The following is a 22,701-nucleotide window of genomic DNA, read 5'->3' as shown; positions in this document are numbered from 1 at the left end:
TCTCTCTCTATATATGTTATCAACAACTGTAGATGATTACATCTGGAAAGGTCTGAAAAAAATCAAATGTACTTTTATGTCATATTCCTGTTTATTTCATTCTTATAATTTGGTCATTTTTTAATAAAGAAAATGCACTAGTCAAGTTCTAAGTTTTAGTCATTGTGCTTCATTCTTTGAATTACGTTTAGGTTACGAACAGAGCAAGAGTCACAAAAGCATTTAAAGTATAACTAAGGAAGTCAAGGGAACATTTATATAGGTTTAATATTTTGGAGAAAAAAGAAACAATCCAGTTAATCTCCATTATTTTACAAAATCTAACTTTGCGCCACCTGAAAACTGACCATCTTCTCATGAAGTTTTAGAAATCTGGAAATATGGAACAATTTTCAGACCTCATATAAAAAAGGCAGCTTGTTTCTAACTTCTTCCCTGACAAGAGACTGCTGGACCAAGCATTTGCTCCTTTTTATGTCTGAAGAGCACTTGTGTAGCTATAATGTGCCCTCCTTTTGGTAGCTAGACCCTTTACTAGGGAACCAAAGTTGATTTTTGAAGTATTCTGAACATAGGGATTTAAACATCCGCTTCTCTGCACTGCGTTCATACTTTCAACGTTTTCAAGATTGAGCATAGCAATACTGCTGTGGATTGAGTTTGTGTTCAACCTACAAGAACAGCCTACTTTGCTAGGTGGTCTACATCTCACCTATAATACTATGTCACATAAAGCCTACTAATGCCAAGCCTAGCATGATTTACTGTTATTTAACTTTATAAACTAACTGCGTGGGTGGCTGCGCAGTTTATAGAGCATTGCCCTTTACCATAAAAAGTAGTTTCTAACAGGGAAAGAAAAAATAGTAGTCAAATGGTTGTAAACACTTGTTTAAAAAGTATATATTTACCAACTAAGTATCTTAAAATTTATTTCTTTTTTCCTGTTTTTAATGCTCTGGAACATTAGAGCTCTTTCTTTTTTTCCTTCAATCTCTTTTTTGATAGAAAAGGAATGTTTAATTTATTTTTCCAGTTCCTTCTAGCTTTATTTTTTCTTTTATCACCCCAAAGTTACAGGCTTACTCTTGTTTCCTCTACCCATTTAACAGATGATTGCAGTAGTGACTGACACCTAACAGAAAAAAGAAAGGCAGAGTCTAGCAACTATGCACCTTCTTCTCACTCCTCTCTAGCCCCACACAATTGCTTCTGATACCCAAAATAAAACCAGCCATCCATAGCAGCCAGACAGCTTAGTCTTCTTTCCTCTCTTCAAATAAGCATTACATCCCCCAACAACTCTGATGCAGCAAATGCCGCAGCTCCCCGCTTTCCATGAAGAAGCAGGAAGTTTCCTTTCCTCCATTTCCTCTTAACTGCTCATTTTTCACTTGAAAAGCAAGCTGGTGGCTCTGATTATCTGTGCTTCCCATGGCCCTCTTGTCACGCTCTCTCCATTCTCCCTTCACATGCATTTAAACTCATATTTTTCCTCATTTTATTTCCCCACATCACATTCATCCTACCTGGATTTTTTATTAAATCAAGAGCTATCCCACTTGGCTACTAATCCAGAATCTGAAAAAACTCATCAGGTTAATTCGAACATGGCCAGATACTACAGCCTCAGTCACCACAACTCTCCCTCATGCTCAGCTGGACTAATTCAGTCAGGGTACAGCCTTGCTATTTATTCTGTAGAAATGGCTTTCTACTCTTCTTATAAAGGATGCCTTATAACAAGACAAATTCAAACCACCATGTAAGCTAGCCTGGACCACACCATTTCTTCCCTCTGGGTTAGACCTGCAAATCCAGTTGACTATGTACAAGAAACAACTCTTGCTTTCATTTTTCTTACCCTCCTTTTCTCCTTGTCATACACTGTATAATATACCAAAACAAACAGGCGTTGCTTTCTACTTTGGGCAATGCCCACATGGTGGGGAACCCAGAGAGCAGGTCAGGACAAGAGTTTAGATACTGAGTGTCTATTGGCCCTGCAGCAAAGCTCAAGACATAGGTTGGATCATCTTTTTCTCAGACACAGCTCTTCATAAAACAACCCTTTGCCTAACCTTGAATATAGAATTGGTCTTCGTGGAAGCATAAATTTAGTATTAGTTTTTGAAACCTGTTCTTTTAACAGAGGCTTGGCAAAAAGCTTATTTCTAAGTCCTGGTTAGTGGCCAGTACTTGAACTTTGGACTAACGCTTTAGTGTGAGAGCCATCTAGTGGGAGAAGAGACATGGACAGAGAAGCCGAGACAGCTTCTGCATCTGGATTTTTCATCCTATTCAGCTTTCCAGTGTGACCTCCGGACACCAGGGCCAATGAAACAATGATCTGCCATGCCAGTATTGCAAACAAAAAAACCCATGATGCTGGGGGGTACTTTAGGAAAACAGAAAACATGCAAGCAGTCCATGAAATTCATACAGCTGTTAAGGCTCCCAGTTATCAGGAAAGCAGCCTGTGCCTGTACCAGGGGAAACCAAATAGCTAAGGTAGAGGAGAAAGTTTCAAAGAGGATAAAAAGCCAGGAAGCACAGATTCTGGCATGATTTTATGGATGCAACCTTCCTCGAGTACTGGCTGTTCCAGTTTGTTTGCTCATACTGATCCTGTGAATGCCACAGGGAAAATGAAGTAGTAGGGTGAAAGGCTTGCACAAGCCTCTTGCATTTGGCTTTGGCCATTCCAAATATACAGCTGTGGGATCAGCTCTTCTAGTTGAATTTTAGTCAGTAAATGATTTCTTGAACAGTTTGAGAAAACCATACTAAAACCTAGTCAGTGTTACCAGACATGTGGTGCAAGAAAATGGATCCTAGGCCCTGGAGAGTTCTTAAGTCCGCTAAGCTTCTCGTGCTAGAATTTGACAATATGACAAACACTCTGTGAAGGAGACAGTCCTGCACTTTCCAGTGTTTCAAGTCCCTTACAACAATAGAAAGATTTGGTATATAAGCTAGGTACCAAGATTATCATAACACTCCCCTAAAATTTTAAAAAATAAAATCCATTTGTGTCTCTTATTCACTTGAAAGAGAATTAACGCTTTCCCTCCTCCTGTCAGGCTGTTGAGAAAAAGCAATTAGCTTTGCCCACAGAGGCAAAAGAGAGAGGACAAATGAGAGGTAAGATAAGTGTTTCAGACAAACACAACTGATTAATGGTCTACCTCATGCTAGAGAGTTCAGAGAATCAGTGCACAGGAATACTTCAAATTATGTCTTTCTGTGTCTATCAGCAGGACTGCAGTGTGCTGTGTGAATGGTGTCCAAAGTATATTTAGTTGGCATACTTGCTTGAAGTCAAAGAGACATATGGACCACCCCTTTGAAGAAAGATCAACTTAAGCCTGCAAGCTAGATATAGAAAAATGAACAATCTCTTAAATCATGTTTTGACAATTCGATGTAAATTAAGGCTGTCTTCTAGTGCCTCTCCCCACTCCCATCATAATCCTATTCATCTATTTTTTTTAGCACATCTAGCTTGAAGTTTTCTTCAAATTGTCAGGTAAGCAGCATGAAAAGAACAGCTGGTCAAATGCCACTGTCAATTTCTGGAAATTCACTGTTATTATACAACATAGGAGCTGCATTTGTAATCAAGTTTGCATGTTTTAAGGTTAAGTATCTACATCTTAAAACAAATGCTGCCAGTTTACAACACAAGCTGTGGTTGATAACATCATATCCAAGCCAACACATCACAGCTTCAGGTTAAGAGGAAGATAAGAACAGTGGGGTTCAAAATAAACAAAAACAAAACAAAAAAAACCCCAAAACCCAGCAATGAGACTAGCTTTCGTATAGTGAAGAGACACTGAAATAAAGCTATTGTCATTATGAAACAAGGGAGGGAACCATCCTTTTCTGACAGCACAAGACTTATGACATAGCTGCTAATGTTTTAGCTAAATTAAACCTGGTAATGTAAGATGAAAGTCATGTAAGCTTGTTTTACTCTGAGGGAGGTGCTTATACATTTGTTTTCCATGTATCAATGATTTATTTGAAGTATCCCAGTCAAGAGACAGCTATCTACTTCACAGAAACAGGAATCAGACTAAAAAGCAGGTACAAAACCAGAACGTGTATTTACAGTTAATTAAAAAATAAAATGGTAGCTTGGTAATGCTGATAAAGCATTTTCCCGCATCCCTTTCTGCTCTGTTTTGAATCTACTGAGAAACAGAAAAGGATCTCATACTTGAAAACATAAAAGTCTATTTAATATACAGCACCATGATCTGTAGGTTGTTTTTTTTTTTTTTTTTTTTTTTAAAGTCTGTCAATACTTTGCAAGCTACAGCATATAAAAATGGGGCAAAGGCAGGACATCTGGCAGGCCAATCTTTTGATCCAACTTTGCATCAATATATCACTATATACAGAGACCAAGAATAACCAAAGAAAGTTATGGCTCAGTAGACAATTAGACATAAGTATTTCAAAACAGGGATCTGCAGTGGATATATCTTAGTTCAGTGATCTTAAAGGAGGCTTAGATTTGGGAAGAAACTGTTCCGTCATATCCTCTATTTTGTTCTTCTCCACTGTAGCTGCAGATTTGTTCTCTTTGTCCTTTTTGTGACTCCTTTTGTGCTGGGATTTAAAGAAAATGCCCAATAAATTATCCATGTTAAGAGAATACAAAGAAATTAAAGACTACTTGCTCATGTACAATGCAGTATATAGTGTTCTGAGGAAAAAAAAAAGTTGTTAGAACTCCTGAGAAAGGTTCATAACATTGCATTTACTACAGAGATTTATTGTAGACATCTGGAAGTTCAGCAGCTACTTTTAAGGGGATCCATGACAAGTAAATACAACCCCCCCAGGCCAAACCCAAGCCTAATATACCAAGGGTTTACACTGATATATTGGTAGAGCAAGAGGGTCAAAAGGAAGGAAATAAAACACATCACTGAAGAATCAAGAATGCTAATATTTCTGTCTGGCCTCTAAGAAAATACTCCACATCCAATTTCAACTTTCCATTAACACACATGTGTTAATGTCTAGTAAATTATGACAATTTTTTTCATGCAGGATTATTTGCTGAGGAGTTTTCTGTCTGTCCAGCTTGTCAGAAGCTTGCATTATTTTATCTGCTGTTAACTGTTATTAGAATCTGCTGTTATTTTAGCTCAAGTTTAACAAAGCATATTCTACAGGATTTAAAGAAGTTGTGAGACTACACTAAATGATAGTAGGTGACTTTAGACTACAGCACTATTATGGAACAATAATTTTTCTTCACTCTTAAGTACACAGCTGTTTGGAATATCTGTGGAAGTTACCTGGAAAAAGGGAATGCCACCATTTGCGTGGCAACATATGTTTGTATCCACTAAGGATTTTTCACTAGAAAGGCTTTCATTGGATTCTTGAAACCCCTCCTCCTCTTCCAACAGGTCCTAAAACAAAGGTTTTCAGAAAAGTGTATTTAATGTCTGAATTTCCTAGGCAAATATACAGATCTATACATTCACCTCATTCACATAATCTATACATGATCAGATCTATAAAAGACGTGGCACTTCCATTTTTTGAAAAATAGTAATGAAAGTCTCTAAATTAACATAATCTCTTATTTTTCAAGATATTGTTTTTGTCAAAAAGCTCAGCATACATGACTCCAAGTACCCTGTAAAACTCAAAGGCTGCAACACCTCTAGGGTTCTAGTCAACTCTCCGCAATGGCATGAAAAAATTGTAAAGGTGTGAAATCTTCAAGAACCTCATTTGCCATTCATACACATACCTGATCTGCATTATCCTCCACCTCCTTTGTCACACTGTTTAGCATAGCATCAAGCTTTGGTTGCTTTTGCCTTAATTGCTCCAGTAGAAGTTCCCGGGGTTCTGTTCTCACGAGTGTGACTGGATAGAAGTAGTCTCTTCTCTGTGGAGTTGTCCCTTTAATGAATTGTACACTAATGAAAGGCACTATTAAACACTTTCAGCAATTGCTTTAATTACAGATCCTCAATTTTACATCAACCCAATACAGAAATCATGCTTTGTTCAGTCATCATTCTTTGCATTACACCTTAAAAAAGGCATAAGGCTGCTAGTTATATTATGCCCCCGTTAACCTTCACTTATGAATTCTGCAACTCAAATTACTTTCTCTAAGACTATTCTGTCCCCGACTACTTTAAATACCTGTTGGAATATCCACTTTAAGATCCTCTTGCAGGAAACCATTAACCTGAGTCAGTCCATGCTGTGCTTCCTCATTAAGTGCCAGCTTTTGCTCCAGAAGTATCTCCTGGTCAGCTTTTATCTGATCAAGAAGGCCATTTAGTACCTTCTCCTCAGCAGCCTTTTGTCTACCAACATGGTCAGCAATTTCAGCTATTGCTTTATCACAATTTTCTTCATTTTTCTGAAAAAAAACCAAAACCCAACCAAAAACACCAAGTTAACAGGAAAGTTAAGGTTATGGCCTCTTCTCTAAGATGTGGTGCATGATTAGGGACATGACCTGAAACGAAACAACTGAGAGACCTCAAATTGAGAAGTTTCAGTGCCAGTTTTACACTCTCATTTTGAGAACGATCTTCAGAAGAGAGTCAGTTTCTTCGAAAGTATGATCATTTTAGAAAGCTACTCATAAGAATAAAGATGATGCCATCTGGTTCACATCAGACTCCTCATGCTTCTATGCACAGCCCTGCACAGAATTAGGATATTCAAATGAAAGTGAAAATTGTACAAGCACTAGAAGCTGTATGCATTTGTAGGGGAAAAAGAAGGAAAATGTGTATTTTTGGCTGTTCCCATTGGAATGAAACTCCTTAAGTATTCAGTAGGTATAACAGATACAGGGGTGTCTTGAGACTGCAAATGCTTTTAAACACTTAAGTTTCTTTCTGAAAGTTAGCAAAATGTTGGATTTTCCTGTTTCATTACCTATTGGAACAATAAAACAAGAAGAGTGGGAAGTGAAGTTTGCGATGGAAATTAAAAAAAAGTCAGAGAAAGAAATTCTCAGATAAGAGGCTGGAACTATTAGATATGTAAAAGGAATGCTTTCTCCCATAATGTTAATCCATCTAACCAATAAAGTCATTTGCATCCTCCAGTATATATTCTGTATTTGACCACTGCACAAATCCCCCAGGCATATTACTGGTAGACAGAGCTTTAGAATTAGAGATATATACTACCAAAAAGATGTACACAACCCAAATCACAAATGGAAGTTAGCTGGCATGGGATTAATCAAGATACCATTTTTTGAGGTTATTTGCACTTTAAAGCTCAAAGTCCTCCTCTTAAATTAAGCTTTTGATTTCCTCTAATTGCATCTATTTAAGCTGAGTAACACGAGTCTGCTGTGATCAAAAAACCCACAAATTTGTTCTGACTGTAAGTGAGAACTTTTCCCCCGCTACAAATTCTACTGTACAAGTTTGTCTCAGAATGTTGTATTAGACTACAAACAACTACAGGTACCTTTTGTAAACACTGAAGTTGCTGTTTCTCATCACTGAAGGACAATAGCTGCTGATTGGTAAAGTCAACTATCTGAGCAGTTGTAAATTCACCCCATTTATCAGTATCCCGAGACACATTTTTGAGACTGCTGAGAAGCTGTTGACAGTGGTCAGTGGATTCTTCCAGCATCATCTTGTTTTCAGCATTTATAATCCTGAGCTCTTGAGAGAAATTATCCAGAGATGCAATAAATTTGCCATGATTGGAAGTTGTACTGCTGACTAGGTCTGTAGTTTTCCTGCAACAATGTATTTGTAACAGTTCAGAGATTTTGAAAGGTGGATTTTAACATATTCTACATTTAGAAATATTTGAGACCAGAACCAGTGAAGTAGTGCAGTTCTATCAAACCAGTTAATTATAATGTCGTTGCTCTATTTAGTAAATTTACAAATTGCAGCACTTGGTGCAGTAGGTTTGTTAAATCCCCTAAAAAAAACCAAACCAAAACCAAACAACCAAACCCCCAAAACCCCATAAACTAAAAAACAGCAGCTTTGGCAAGACCTTAGTTATTCAGTCTGCAACTGAATGAAGCATGCTGCAATAGATACACTATTATACTTCCGGCTGCTAAGTCTTTAAGGTATGAAGTTCTGAAGTCCAGCCATACTGAGGGCCATTCATCAGCATATTGCTCCCAAAACCATGGTCTCTTATCTGCAGTATGCTCAAGAGACGAGTTTGAGGAAAAACCTTGTAGAGCTACCTTTTACTCTGGGGAAAGGTGAACTATGATCTACATTCTGTGGCAGAACTCAGCTCTAACATATAGATCTTGTCCAGAAGACTTTATAAGCATATAAATATGAAGAGCATCTAATTTTGCAGTCCTCTTCATACATAGTTTTATCTTGCATCAGTATACACCAAAAGTAATCTGCTCCTTACAGGTGAACATTTTCTTGCACAGCAGTGATGGTGGTCTTCAAGCTTCCATTTTTTGCAAGTACATTAGTTAAGTTCTTCTGAGTCTCCTGAGCAAACAGGTCAAGCTGGCTTTGCAGTGAGGACATTAATTCAGCTGCGCCCTATTAAGAAAAATGTCATACATTTCACTGTTATTCTGCACTTTTTAACATTCTTAAAGGGTACTTTATTAAAAATGCAGCAAATAAAATAGCTTTGTCATTCTAAAGCTGAAGGTACAATTTTTGAGTAGAGAAGATAGACACTTTGCTTTTGGAGGTATATGTAAAGGCATATATACTGGACATGCTCAGAGCAAGGGTAAATTTTTTTTGTTACCTTCCTAGATGAGCTTCTTAAAGCAGCCCAAAGGCTGAAAATAATTAGGATCATCAAGTTACTGTCCTAACATTTCTTCTGAAGTAAGTATAATGGTTTACTGCTACAAAGAGTTTAAATCAAAGCAAGCAATCACACTTGGTGCTAGGATTTCTTCTTACTCTAAGGATACCTTTGTATGTGCCAACCTCGTCATTTCCACTTCTTCTTTTAAATTCTCACAGTCATTCTGAAGCTGAGCAAAAACACTGGCCGTTTCTTCCCGTAATTTTTTCAGAGTGAGAGAGAGCTCTCCAAAGAAGGTATCCATTTCCTTTTTATGACCCTCCATCTTTGAAAAAAGTTTTATTTAAAGTTAGATATTTGTCTTTAGGTAAGAATTGGATACTTTTCCCTAGCATAATTTATACAGAAACAAACTCTAACCCAAGGAAATTGTCAAAGGCACTAACAAAGTATTGTGCACAAAAGGTGGAAAATAACACTTAGAGCAATCTAAAGTTACAGACTGAAACTTGGTGTGGGCTTTTCCAAACACAAAATTTGGCATGTGAGGTGGACAAAATAGGAAGACACAGACAAGGTACTTGGTTAAGACAAGAGCAAGAAGCAAGAGCTGGTAAGACATGGACTATTTGCTGTCTAAGTCTGAAAACCAATAAAAAGCCTCTAGATAAGGGGAGCTGATTTCACATGAGTTGTAATTGACAGAAGGGGGAAATTTTTTGGTCAGAGCAACAGGTCACCAGCAACAAAGATTTGTTTTTGACAAAATGGAAAAAGAAGAATGAAAGAATGAGGCTGCAGTTCTACATAAACATAATGAGACAGACTAGAACTAAAAATTGAAGCAAAGGACTTTTTATAAGTGCAGTTGTCTGCACTTATGGTTATTGTTAATAAGATACAGCATCACATTCCCCAGGAATCAAAGTGACTATGGAAAAAGCTTGGTATGACAGCAGGAGAAACTGGGAGTGATAAGACTTGTCTAAGTTGGTTATTTTAGATTTCTAAAATACAGGACATACTATATTAAGGATATTATCAAATATGTTACATATAGCTTTAAGCATCCATGTTTTACCATTCTTCTGTAGCATTTAGGAGAGCAGTTGTGCCACTATAGGTAACGAGCAAATACACCACACTCAGAAGTAGAAAAGAAGTCTGAAAGAGCAAGCTAAAAGGTAGAACTCATGGGACAGAATAAAGAAGAAAAGGACAGATCAGACGTGGAAACTCAGACACACTGCAAAAAAACCATCAAAGGGTTATCTGTAAATTAAATAAAATAGAAGAGCACAAGGTAAGAGACAAATTATGTGCATTACCTTGTCAGCCACAGCAGAATATTTCTTCATGTTACTCTGAAACTGACAGTTTAGCCCCAAGACAAATTCTACCATTGGTGTCAAGCTATTTAATGCTCTTCCTAATCCAGACGTATGTTCCTCCTAGGAACAGCAGTAAAAAAAAAAAAAGGGGGCAAAAGTAAAACAGGATATGACTGTTCCTTCATCTACATTTGTAAGAAGCTATCCATACACATACTCATGTACTCTGCTATTACAGTATTTGCTATATAGTACATTACAGCTTGTGGTGGTGACATGGGAAGGGAAGCGGGGAGGGACATAATCATGGCCAAGTGCTGAAGCAGAGACAGGTAGAGAGCATCAGAAAAAAACCTATACAATATTTACAGAACACCTTTTGATTGAGAAAGTTTCAAACATTTAAGTAACATAAGAGTATATAAATTTACTAACAATTAATTTCAGCAGCTCAGCTTTACAATCAAGCGACAGATTCTCATGTTGTGTTATTTTTTCAGACACGTGAGAAACTTCAGTAGACACCAATTCTTTAACAGAGGCAAAAGATGCTGATACAACTGATGCAAGAATATTAGCTGCTGAAGAACTGGTAGACAGGAGGTCACCTACGAAAGAAATCAAGAAGTGTTACAAATTTTTTTAAAAGTTCCACTGTAAGATAGGAACTCATTTTATTGCTCATCACCTTATTGCCTCTTACAGCACAGGAAGGCTGTTGATCATCCCAGATACATTATTACTGGTGCAACTGTAATCATTACATTGCTTAAAATAAAGCCTCTTCCACTTACTAAAACAGATCCATTTTAGGAAACAGTCTTTGGTACTACTGTTGCAAAAATTCAGGATGACATACTGATACAGGTATTATACTTACCTATAAAATTTGTGTAAGATGTCAACATCTGTTGCTGCTTCAAACTGTTTTCACTAACTGAATCTTGTATTTTGTTGAACAAAACATTCATTTGTCCTGCAAACGTATTTTGGACGATAGCATTGTGTTGATCAACAGCCTTCTTACGGTCCAGTTTTGCATGGAGACCAGATACATCTTTTGTAGTCTCTTCAACTGTACTAAGTAACTACAATTTTTTAAAGTTATTTCAGTCAGTCTTTAAACAAGTCAAACATATATTACATACGGAAAAGCAACTGTAGTTCTGAGTTAAAGGACAAGTTATCTCCCTAGAAAGACAGGTATTTCCCTTTACATCAAATTACAAGTGTTCTTAATCTTGATGTTATGGCATTTGTAGTCTTAGAACACAGGAAAAAATTACCTACTAGAGACCATTTGTTCTGACTTTGAAATTAAAGCATTAATAAAGGACATCCTCAGTATTTAAGGAATTAAGATATCATTTATCACAGAATAGTAACCAAAAAAAATTCCTGACCACTTCAACTTCTTCTGAAAGATTTGACAGTAAATACATTCTTTAAGAGTAGTCAAGCAAGAGGTTTCCAGTACTAGTTCTGTGATAAATAATTTAGAATCCGAACGTATAGTGGATTCTTGGTTTTGTAGTCAGCATAATTTCTGTACCTATTTCTCTCACACAAACACTCCACAACCCACATGCAAAAAACTAGGCATCCCCTCCCAACCTTACAGGAATCTGAGTAGAAAGAAATTTTCATGTTGACTAAAGATACAAGTTTCATCACTTTGCAGTTTAAATAGCAGGACACTCTCCCTCTCCCCACATCCCTGTTTTGATAATTATGACCAATCTACAAACACATCAAAACCATACCCTAAAATATAGAGGTGACAGGGCAACAGTTTCCATTATTCATTCAGTGAGTGTAAGTTACTGCACACACCTCTGCAAAGCTTTTTGCTGTTTTTTCTACCCCAGTTATACATAACTTACTTTTTTGTAGGGCCAGCCATAAGCTTCTACTAAAAAACCCTACTTATTCTGCAAGACAACTCATGACAATAGATACTGCAAAGCACTGGAACTCTCATGACAAACTGGCCTCGAGGAAAGGTAGCTCCAGACCAACAAGCATGTTTAGCAGTCAACTGTCAATATTAGAGAGACAGTCCTGCAATCTTAAGTAGCTTTTCATCGTAATATAATTTATAAAGAACGCTAATCCTAGTTTTCCATCTTAAATTCAGGTTTTGTAACACTCGCATCATGCTTTAGCAATACTGATTTCCTTGAACAGCCCATGAAAATCCTAAAACACAGGGAACTACTGTTACAGTTAAGTGCAAGAACTGTGACAACCTTGCTGGCTGTGCCATGAAGTTTTTGTTCGGTGTTTTCCAAAACTGAAACCACATATTCTTCTTCAGCCAGATGAACCTTGGTTTCTTGCAGATCTTTTTGTGTTTCTTCCAGTTCTTTCTCCTTGATTTGCAGATGTGTTTTACACTGTTCAAGTTCATTTTTACTGACTGTGAATAGTTCAGTGATCTAAAGTGGAAGACAAACATCAATAGGGCACACTGCTTTTTATAAGTTCAACAGTCCCACTTCACATCTGTCAAATTATGCCACAATACCAGAAGGCAAGTTGTCATCTACCAATATAGTTTCAGCTGTAAGGCTCAGAGGTCTTAAACCTAGACTATAAATTTGTATAGTGTCTGTAATCACTGAAAATATCACAAACCAACACCATTTTCACTGTAATAATTCCTTGCTTCCCCACTCAAACCACAAGGATCAAACAATTGTTACAGTACAAGAAAAAAAAAATCCCACTAAACAAACCTAAGCAGATAAACTGAAGAAAAGAGTTAGTAAAGCTGATTACACAGAATAGTTATATATTCCAGCAAATTAATATCTGCATTTCTTTTAAAGAGGAAGCTCCTATTTTCTGTGTAATTTGTTAACAGGAGCTCATCACCTTCTCCTCTCTCCCCTCATTCTTTGCTCCTAAGCAGGTAACTGTCAACTGAGATGACACCATTTTACAAGCAGATTTTTGCTGAAAACACAGCAAAGCAAATTAAAGTGGTAGACATTAAAAAAGATTTTAAAAATAAATATTACATCCTGCAACTTCACATATGATATTTCAACCTCCTAACTTCAAGGATTAGGAAGCTTCCACTGTTGACTAATTAGGGAACTTTAAGAACAAAAACTCTTTAGACTGTTCTTTGCTCAAACTTTTTCCTCCTTCCCCAAAGATGGGGGTTTTTTTGGCAGATTTAAGCCACAGCTGAGAAACGTCACTTACTCTTTTCACTTCTTCCTCCATGATGCTGATTTTGTCAATATACTCTGCAATTTGTTCTTCCTGAATTGTCAGCTTTCCATTAAGGGCTCTCAAGCAAGGATTAAAACAAGCAAATAAATTAGTCAAGTAAGAGTTGATTTCAAGATTACCTACTGTTTTTTATACTACATACTTAGTAATTTTGAAAAGTAAGTATTGCTAACTTCTGTATGAAAAGCAGATAATTTATACTTAACACAGAAAGGATTTAATACAACTTTCCATTGTAAACTTTCTGTGTAAACTAGCCCTCTTACAAAGTGAAGTAAACTATATCAAGTTTGCTCTCCTATAAGAGCTTCCACTGAAAGAAAGGCTGCATGGTGTAAATCTGCATCCCGGCTATGCTCAAGGTAAGTTCCACATATAAATAAAATCCTCAGTGCAAACCTATTCTTTAGGCTTCTATCTGTGTAATAATTAGTTTCAAAAGAACAAGTTGACCAGTCAAATTCTCCTGACTATCTTCAATTTTCTGATGTGAAAAATAGATCTGAAAGCATTTCTGTATAAGGATAGGTACCAGTATCTGAGATTTGTTGCTAGTCATTTTATAGACATTTTGAAGACATACTCATAATTTTCAAGGGAAATATAGACTCCATTTTTTTCTCGTGCAGCAGCAAGGTCTCGCTTCAGACGCTCAATCTCTTCAGTATATTCCTGCATAAAGAATCACATGTAAACCTGAAAATTTCTACTCTGCTTTCAAGATAAGCTTTAGCCTAACAGATACTTCACAAAAATAGTGCTCTATGAAAGTTTCACATAAGCACAGGAGCAAAGCACTTCACTTCTGTTCCAAATAAGTTCAGTATAGCACTATTGAAATTCATACCATTGGATATATGTAAAGCATTGAAACCTCCCACTTGAATTGTACTTGGTTGCATGTAAACAGCTTACAACGGGAATCACAGCTTCTTTAGTAGCAGTCAGCTACTTTATATTGGCTCTTTGTTCATACTGACAAGTTCACTTTAATTCAGGCACCTTCTGGAGAATGAAACTGCTAATACAGCAAGTCCAGAAAAAGATAGCCAGTGTCATTTAGTGGCTCTCCACTACCTTGTAAACAGATAATCCATACACAGAGTCATAGCTAGTAGCAATAGCCCCCTCTATCCAGCTTTAGTCTTAGCAACAGTTTCAGTATCTGCAAAGTGACTAGTGCTGTACCAGTAGAGCAGCTTCGTTTCAAAGCATCAGTTCAGTGATTAAAATCACCTCAGAAAAGCACTGCTACTAGTTATAGCTTCTCCACAACTTCATAATTCCTGCATAGCAAAAACTATGTTAACAGAATCAAACCTAACCTGTAACTTAATTTGTGAACATATATGTCTAGTTTACCTTAATAAGAGCTTTTTTTGTTAGCTTCTGATTAACTTCAGGCTTGTTCATTATGTTCTTTGCTCTGTGGGCATATTCCAGCGTACTCAATGTTTCCTGTGATAAATAGATGTAACACTAGGTCAAGCTGAGGAGTTAACTTATATTTTTGTATCATTAGCAAAATGTAATGTTTATTTTAGGAATAGATTTCCAGACTTAAATTTACCTCAAGATTTATAGATGCAGGAGAAACTGTGGCAATTATTGATGTTTTTGTTCGTCCTCCAAGAGAGTCTTGAAGGATTCTTGTGAGTTTAGATTCCCTATATGGAATATGTGGGGCTCTTTCTACTAGAGCAGTAATAACTCTTCCTAGTGTCAGGAGAGACTGGTTGATATTTCCAGCTTCACGAGCTCTTTTGTCAACTGCCCCAGATCGACCGATATTTTCACTTCCTGCAAGATCAACCTGAAAGACAAGAGGAAGGACGCGCTTCTGTCTCAAATCACCCTGAAGAATGCATTCTGCAACACTATGGGGCAAGCAACACACATGAATTAGCTTATGAGTCGTTCAGGAGACACTGGGGTGACAAATGGGACTGACATTTCTCAGAGTGAGAAATACAGTTCATATCACTTTATGAAAAACAATGATTTTTACCCTTATTGGAAAAAACCCACCTTAGATTCTCAAGAGAGTGAGGCCAGATTATTCTAGTTCATTACTTTAACAATGGCATCAATGACATTTAGTTCAAGTACTTACCAAGTTTAGCTTCCCAATTTTAACAAGTTCTTCTCCATCTATTGTCGTTTCTTTCATATGGATGGTAATCGAAAACACAGAGTGGGAACGGCTATAAAAGAATTCAGTTTCAGCCAGACATCCCATTAAAGCCAAATGATCTGCTTGCTACATGATACTACTGCAAGTTAGGTATCTTTTTAGGGAATACATCTGGCCCATTAATTGGGACTTACACATTTTCAATACACAAAGTTATTCTACCAAGTATATTTTTGTGTGTATACATATGAATACCGTACTTAAAACCAGTGATGAAGCAAATGGATTATGTTTACCTCATTCAATCCTGGTAAATTTTATCTTATTTCAAGCAAACCCAAGAGAAACACTTTGATTTTGTTTACATTTGTGTTTTCTCACCTCACAGACATGTCAAGAAAACTGCTTGTACTTTTTTTTTTAGCCAATACACTAAGAACAGCTTTACAGAATGTGAAAGTCAGAAATTTAGTTTTCTTTATCAGGATAAGAAAATGAGCAAGTAGCTGAATCCAATATTAAAAATTTAGAAGTTCAATTCAGTTTTCATTCAAAACAGTAGTACAGTTTAAGATTATTTTAGCTTGAGCTTATTCCTTTAATAAGTTTTTACAATAGGAAGCTAACATATATAGAAAACCATAGACAAATTACACCAGTTTGATCATGCATAAAACAACAGTTCAGGCAGAATGAATTCTCTAAACTCCCTGTAATTTCAGATTAAATGAGTTCTGTGTTCTAATCTGCAGTAGCCAAATACCCATTCCCTTGCACCAGTACAGATATGCTCAGTATATCTTTAATTTAAAATATAACATGGGCAGGGTTTTCCTTGCTTATAGCAACACTGGAGCACTACTTGTTCAGTGACATAGATATCACATCTGCAGTTCTAGAATGAGAAATCAGTAATAAACAATGATATTTTTGACCAAGGTGTCTCTACTAGATTGTATGAGCTGCAATCATATGAAGTAGCTTGCATTGCCATACAAAAAACCCCTCAACCTTATCCCCGACTTCCACAATCCAGTTTGCCAGTTTTCAGAAGCTGGGGTTTGAAAATAGGGTCTTGTGTTGACCTGTAAAAAACAGATCTTAGCAGTATTTTGAAATTCCAGCTTCAGTAACAAATCCTAATATACCATTTTCTACTGCTGGTGAGGAGAGGAAAGGATACTTGAGACTCTTACACCAAGTTTTTATTTAGTAAACAGGGTTGGCAAAAAACCCAACCACCCATAACAGCTAGAAGACAACCCACCTCTCTAATACAGGTATATCAGCTAAATATCTTCCAAACTTGAAGGGACCACAGCCTTCTTTTTCAAGATGTACAATATCTACTGCAGAGAATATTTCTCTCATGCTAGTACATACAATGTATTTCAGTTACATGTCTGTCAGACTTCTGTCTTTTGTTTCCATAGGCATAGAAAGCTTTGAAAAAGTTAACTTCTTCACTTTGAGTTATAATTAAATTTCAATATTCTAGATGCCAAATTAAGAACATTCTGCTACTTATATCTCAGCTAGAGTTTGGTGGAATGCCAAGGCTACTGTTCCAACTAGACACTGCATATTAACAAGGGATATATTCATAACAAAGCATGCAAACTCTAAACAAGAGGGGAAGCTTACGTAAAAAATCATGCAGAGAGAAACAGCTTGCCCATTTTTAAGACAAAAAGCATTCAGATTTTATAACATCCCCTTCATACACCTATTAGAATCACCCCACAGGATGTGATAAGGAAGAAGTTCTAACTATGCCAAATGTGGGTTAGAAAGCCAATCTCAGCTACGATACACAATCTCAAGATCATGCCAGGTTTGCACTAGCTTCAACATCTTTTACTTCTTTGGTAAGATCCTGTTGAATAAAACAAGAACAAAACAAAGTTTCTGAAACAGGGATGATTTGTACCTGGAATATGCATTCATGTAAGTAGCTGCAGTCGTTCTTTTTGCTGCACCCCTTTCCAGGATTTGGTAGACTTCATTTTTGTTGTGTACAGTTATTTCTTCCAAGCCTTTAATAATTACACCCCTCTGTCAGAAAATAATACATGCTTATTACACATCTCTCAACAATCCTGAAAGTCTTAAGATAACAAATTTTGGAAGACAGCACTAACCTTGTTTCGAGGGTCATCAAACATCTGCAGTCTTTCTCCAACATCAGGAGTGGGATTCAGAAGATCAAAAAGCTCCTCGTTATAGATTTCCAACAGAGAGACTTTCACTGAAAATTCGGTACCGTTTTCTGTGAGTTTTTCAAATATTTGATGCAATGTACGGGGTATTATACCTGCTAGTGGATCCTATAAATTAAAGTGAAGTATTTAATATATAATTATACTGGAAGAGATTTGGGGGTGGGGGTGGAATTTCAGCTAAATAGTCTGATTTGATATAAGCAAGAATACCTTGGACAAAGATCATCTTGCATATAAAGATTGCCAAGACTTGTATGCATGCATTAAAGATGTAAAGTTTTGATTTTCATACAAATGAATGAGACCATTTGTTAATTTACAAACATTTAAGGAAAGTCAGCTTCAGGATTTGAAAGGCATCAACTTTAGGTTTCCTTCAGCCTTCTGCAATTTCTAATTCTGAACTATAGTATAGACAAAAGAAATCTCAGGAGTGAAAATATACCTCTTCCCAAGTATATTCCTCATTGGGTGACCGCTCCCCTTCCATTGTGAAGGTCTTACCAGTACCAGTTTGGCCATAACTGAGAATAAAAAATTAAAATGTAAACAAGAAACTAAAATTCAAATAAAATTTCCTAATAATAATTACTGGCTTACTTACGCAAACACTGTACAGTTGTAGCCCATAATAACTTCATCCAAAATGGGACACACAACACTCCGATATACATCAATCTGCTTTGCCTGAGCTCCAAAAACCTGTCGAGGCAAAGACAACACATCCCATTTATCCATACAGTAATGTATAGCATCACACAGTAATCAGACCATATTAGAGAAATGTACTAGCTTGTTTCTAGAAGTCCCCAACTTGACAAGCAGTTACCATATCAAATGTGTAAGTCTTCCTTGATGTCTTATCTGTCACTCCTCCAGTTCGGACACTAACTTCCTTTCTTGCTTGATCACAGTCTACGACAGCATAGGAGCTTGCTTTACGTTCTGAGGCATTAAAAGGCCTAAAAAGACAGGAGTTAAGAATATCGGATTGATATTATTGCTAACAAGAACATAAACTGACAAAGCAGTAATGTCACTCAGTTTAAGAATCCAGAATAGTACAACTGGGTAAAAGGAACAGAAAGCTTTTAACTTAATTTATTTAATAATTGTTTAAGGAAAAACTGCTGCAATTTAGCAGTTTCCAGACAAGGCAGTTTCTCCTTCCACCCACTGTGGGACAACTCAAGTATCTATAGCTTTTAGTTTCTTTATCTATGTATTTTTTAACAAGTCCATAAACACTCATTTAGATGTCCACACAGCTAACTTGCATTAGAAAATGTTGTTCAATTGCAGGGGAGCAGAAGATTAAACATACCAAGTAGTTGTATAAGTAATAGCCTTCAAAAACAGAAAAACTTATACATGAAAGTTAAGGCAATAGTGAATCAAACTAGTTAACTTTAAAAATGTCCTTTTTTATTTTTCATTTACATGAGCAATGAAGCCTACATCTCACACTGATGACAAAACACTCTTAAAGCACCAGAAATACTAATAGACCCTACTAATAGCAGAACAGTAGACAGCAATACCAGAACCTTTATAATGGTGATGCATTTGAACAGACTTTGTGAATAGAATTTAATAAGACAGACAAAACATTGGATTTGGGGGAAAAAAGTACACATACCTTTTTACTTTGATCGAGTTTTAAGTAAAGTTTAATAGAGGTGTAATAAAAGTTTAGAAACTTGATGGTATTTTGTTTCATCACTAAGTTAATTTAAACCTGGTACACACAATTTTCCTTTGAAAGGGAGTTTGCAACAATTTAGCCCCAGAAGCATCGAAATGACCATGGTCTGAAAACTACAAGCATGAAATGCTATTTTATTACTCATTTAGTAGTGCTACTGCACTGAATGTCTATACTACCTGTATAGCTGACCTGAACAGTCAACTTGAAAATAGAACTTCTACAACCTTAGTAATCTTTAAAATATTGACCATAGAGGCACTTCAGATACTGTCTCTTTAAATTATAATGTTAAAAAAAAAAAAAAGGAAGATACCACAAGTGCATGGCATCTTGAGTTTCCTGACTCTTGTGGCTAACATTTCTTCCTCAACATAGCACTGAGGCTGAAGTGTTAGACCACTAGACACTTTGGTGCAAGACTGACTGGATCACTAAAATCTTGTTCACAGGGGCAAGTTACAGCTCCGGTTTTGTGACTTTTAAAACAGTAAGAGGCTGAACAATGAACATATTCTGCTCTGTAATGATATAACAGTGAACCAGCCAAATGCAGGAGCCTTATGGTATGATAGCCCACAACTGTGAGATTAGAGGAACAATTCAGCTAGGCTGGAGCATGCATGCAGATCATCGCCATGCGCCACTAGACAAGCAGCAACCTGGTATGCCACGGTGACATTTAATCACAGGTTCATCCCCTTAGGTATGAAGCATATTAACAATGCTAATGCATGCATTTTGAGTTTCCAAAGGCATGTTTTACCATAGTGAATGGGTTGCTTGAAAAGGTTTTCGATAAGCTCAGACACATCAGGTTTGGAAGCAAATTAATACAATTGCATCTATCTACCTAGTTGTAAGATAAGTAGAACCTGACTGATGCAGAAGAAAAAGGAAAGGTGGAAGGAACATTTACTAGCTCAAACACACTGAAGCTCTATTGAAAAAGAAAAGCTGTACAAGAGGCAAGACCAAGGGTGAGCTAGAAAGTTTTTAGGGGTTAGAGACTAAATCTTGACATAGGACTTAGTCTATGAGTTGCAACAAAAGCAAAACACTACACCACGGACAACCCTCAGGCTACTGTCATACTGAGCATTATATTTAATTAAAATATACACTGATATTTAGTGAGGCTATTCCAGAACAGTTGAGACTACTCAGAGGAAAAAGAAAGTGATTGCTCTTGACAGTGTTTCGAACTCAATTGCTTCAATAAAATTATTCTTCTTTTGTAATAGCTTTGATTTACATGAACACTTTCACCAATCCCATGACATTTGTTTCAGCAGCTTTTTAGTTGTGCTGCAAAAATAAGAGAAAATCGCTTTTAATTTCTATTTTCATTTTGCATCTGTAAAAGTAAAACTTCCAAGCATGAGAATATAATGACTGCAAAAGGCATTAATAACAATAATATGTAAGCTAATATTTGCAGTTCTGGCTCAAAAAAAAAAACCTTCCAAAGGTATTTTGAACACTATTCTTAATCCATTAGCAGTATTACAGTTTTAACAAGTAACAATTTAAGAACATTTAAGATCTAGTATCAGCGAGCAACTCTTCAAAGTCACCTCAAAATTACGAAGAGAACCTAATTTTATAATACACGAAATTTGTCACATGATACCAAAACCTAAATTCCTCTCATCAACCAAGATTGTTGGTCATTATTGCATAAGAAGTTGACTCCCATAGCTTTTTGTCTGAATTTGGAGAGTCTGCATCACTGAAGTTACGCGGAAGATCGATAAGCAGGTGTAGCAAAAATTTTATTAGCTGTTAAATCGTAGCAACTTCCTACAGAAGCTCATAGAAGACAGAAATTCCGTTTGGGATTTGTCTTGAATATCAGTCATACTAACTCTCATCTAGCTCTTCTTAGCCTTCCTGCATAGCTTCATACAGGGCGCGCATTGAATCAAGTTAGGAAATTGCAACTTTTTGCCTTTTTAAGCTGTAGGAGATTATTCATAGCAGCGTTAGTCTTGCGGAAGTGCCGATTATCTCTGCTGGCTACAGGGCTCTGGCACCACGGCGCATACAATTAATGCTTCGGACAGGCATTTTAAAGCGCAGTAACGAGCGCCGTTTGGCTGTAACGGCGGGCTCTTCAAAACCGATGTACTCGGAGAGACATCACGCAGTTCCCTTTCGCCGGAGCCGCCGAGTAGCACCTCGGCAGAGCCGCGGGCCGCGCGGCGCCCCGTCAGCGCCCTGTCACACGACGGCGGCCTGGGCTCGCCGGGGACACCGAGAGACGACGCAGCAAACGTTTCAGACCGAAGTCCCCGAGGGACTTACGAGGAGGGGCCTCACTGGCTCCCCGCGGGCTCCTGCTGCGGGCCGACCTCCAACGCTCGCCCGGGGAAGAGTGGGGGGAAGGCCGCCGCGCCTACCTGCACCGCACCACCACCTGGATGTTCTTGCCCTTCTCCTCCTTTTTAGCGCCACCGCTGCCCTGGAAGCTGAGGGAAGTCATGGCGGGCCTCGGCGCGAAACCTGCCAGAGGGAGAGAGGCGAAACGCCGACCGCGTTGCTCCGGTGTGCCTGGGGCTCGAGCCAAACGCCCGCCGCTCGCCTCAGCCGCCGCCGCGCTCCAGCCGGGGGCGCGCGCTCCGCCGCCGACTTTGAACCACGCACCTCCCCCCGGCCCGGCCAATCAGCGGGAGCCCGCGGGGCACCATGGGACTGATTTTCAAATTCTGGTGGTGACGCACGGGCGCGGCGGAAGGGGCGGTGCCGCCCCGTCCGGCCGTGAGCGCACTGCATGCTGGGGGCTGTAGTCCCCGGTCGGTCACGACCACGTGACCGCGTGGCCGTGGGACGGACTACGGCGAGCCCGCTGCCGTCCCTGGCAGCTCAGCCCCGCCCCCCCCTCCCCCCGCCGGCAGCCGCGGCGCGGGCATCACGGCAGAGCAGGCCGCACGATGAAGCGAATTGGACCGGACGGGTCGCGGGATGGCAGGGGAAGGCGGATCCCGCGGTCCGGGACGAAAGGGGGGGCACATCTGCGTTACGGCGTCTGACCTGGTCCCCCACACCGCTGTGACGTTCTAGCTGACGTCAAACTCGAACCTGCAGTGCATCCATTTTTTGCCACCACTACGGCGCGCGCTCACGAGGGGGCAGCAGGGAAATGTACTGCCTCCTGCGCCGCTGCCGCTGAGCAGCCATGTACTTGCGGGCGTCCAAACTTTCACCTCGGTTATCTTCAAGATTCGCGTCATCCTTGTAATCTTTCATGACAGGTCAAGCCCTCTGGCCATCCTTTCTTTTATGCCC

The 22,701-nt window shown here is 38.3% G+C and overlaps 1 protein-coding gene across 1 annotated transcript; it reads right to left on the bottom strand.

The window, feature by feature from the left end:
* Window positions 1-3,085: 3,085 nt before the first annotated feature.
* KIF11 (kinesin family member 11) lies at window positions 3,086-22,048 on the bottom strand. Its single transcript, XM_075504780.1, has 22 exons — window positions 21,816-22,048; window positions 18,538-18,670; window positions 18,313-18,410; window positions 18,154-18,232; window positions 17,628-17,813; window positions 17,417-17,541; window positions 15,466-15,556; window positions 14,923-15,165; window positions 14,715-14,810; window positions 13,936-14,024; window positions 13,323-13,410; window positions 12,359-12,547; window positions 10,990-11,197; window positions 10,545-10,717; window positions 10,107-10,229; window positions 8,945-9,103; window positions 8,416-8,555; window positions 7,483-7,762; window positions 6,187-6,409; window positions 5,783-5,937; window positions 5,319-5,435; window positions 3,086-4,620 (listed from the first exon to the last, which is right to left on the bottom strand). Exons 1-22 carry the CDS (start codon window positions 21,896-21,898, stop codon window positions 4,495-4,497), a joined length of 3,204 nt encoding a protein of 1,067 aa, XP_075360895.1. The 5' UTR covers window positions 21,899-22,048; the 3' UTR covers window positions 3,086-4,494.
* Between the last annotated feature and the right edge of the window lie 653 nt (window positions 22,049-22,701).

This window comes from Mycteria americana, chromosome 6 (assembly GCF_035582795.1).
Source record: "Mycteria americana isolate JAX WOST 10 ecotype Jacksonville Zoo and Gardens chromosome 6, USCA_MyAme_1.0, whole genome shotgun sequence".
In the NCBI taxonomy this organism is placed as follows: Eukaryota; Metazoa; Chordata; class Aves; order Ciconiiformes; family Ciconiidae; genus Mycteria; species Mycteria americana.
This window is presented reverse-complemented; position numbering and strand designations above follow the sequence as displayed.

Coding starts and splice junctions, on each gene's coding strand:
- KIF11 (XM_075504780.1), bottom strand. CDS start 21,898: ATGACTTCCCTCAGCTTCCAGGGCAGCGGTGGCGCTAAAAAGGAGGAG. Junction 10,718..10,989: donor ATCTTACACAAATTTTATAG/GTAAGTATAATA, acceptor TTTCTTTCGTAG/GTGACCTCCTGTCTACCAGT. Junction 4,621..5,318: donor GTGGCATTCCCTTTTTCCAG/GTAACTTCCACA, acceptor TTTAAATCCCAG/CACAAAAGGAGTCACAAAAA.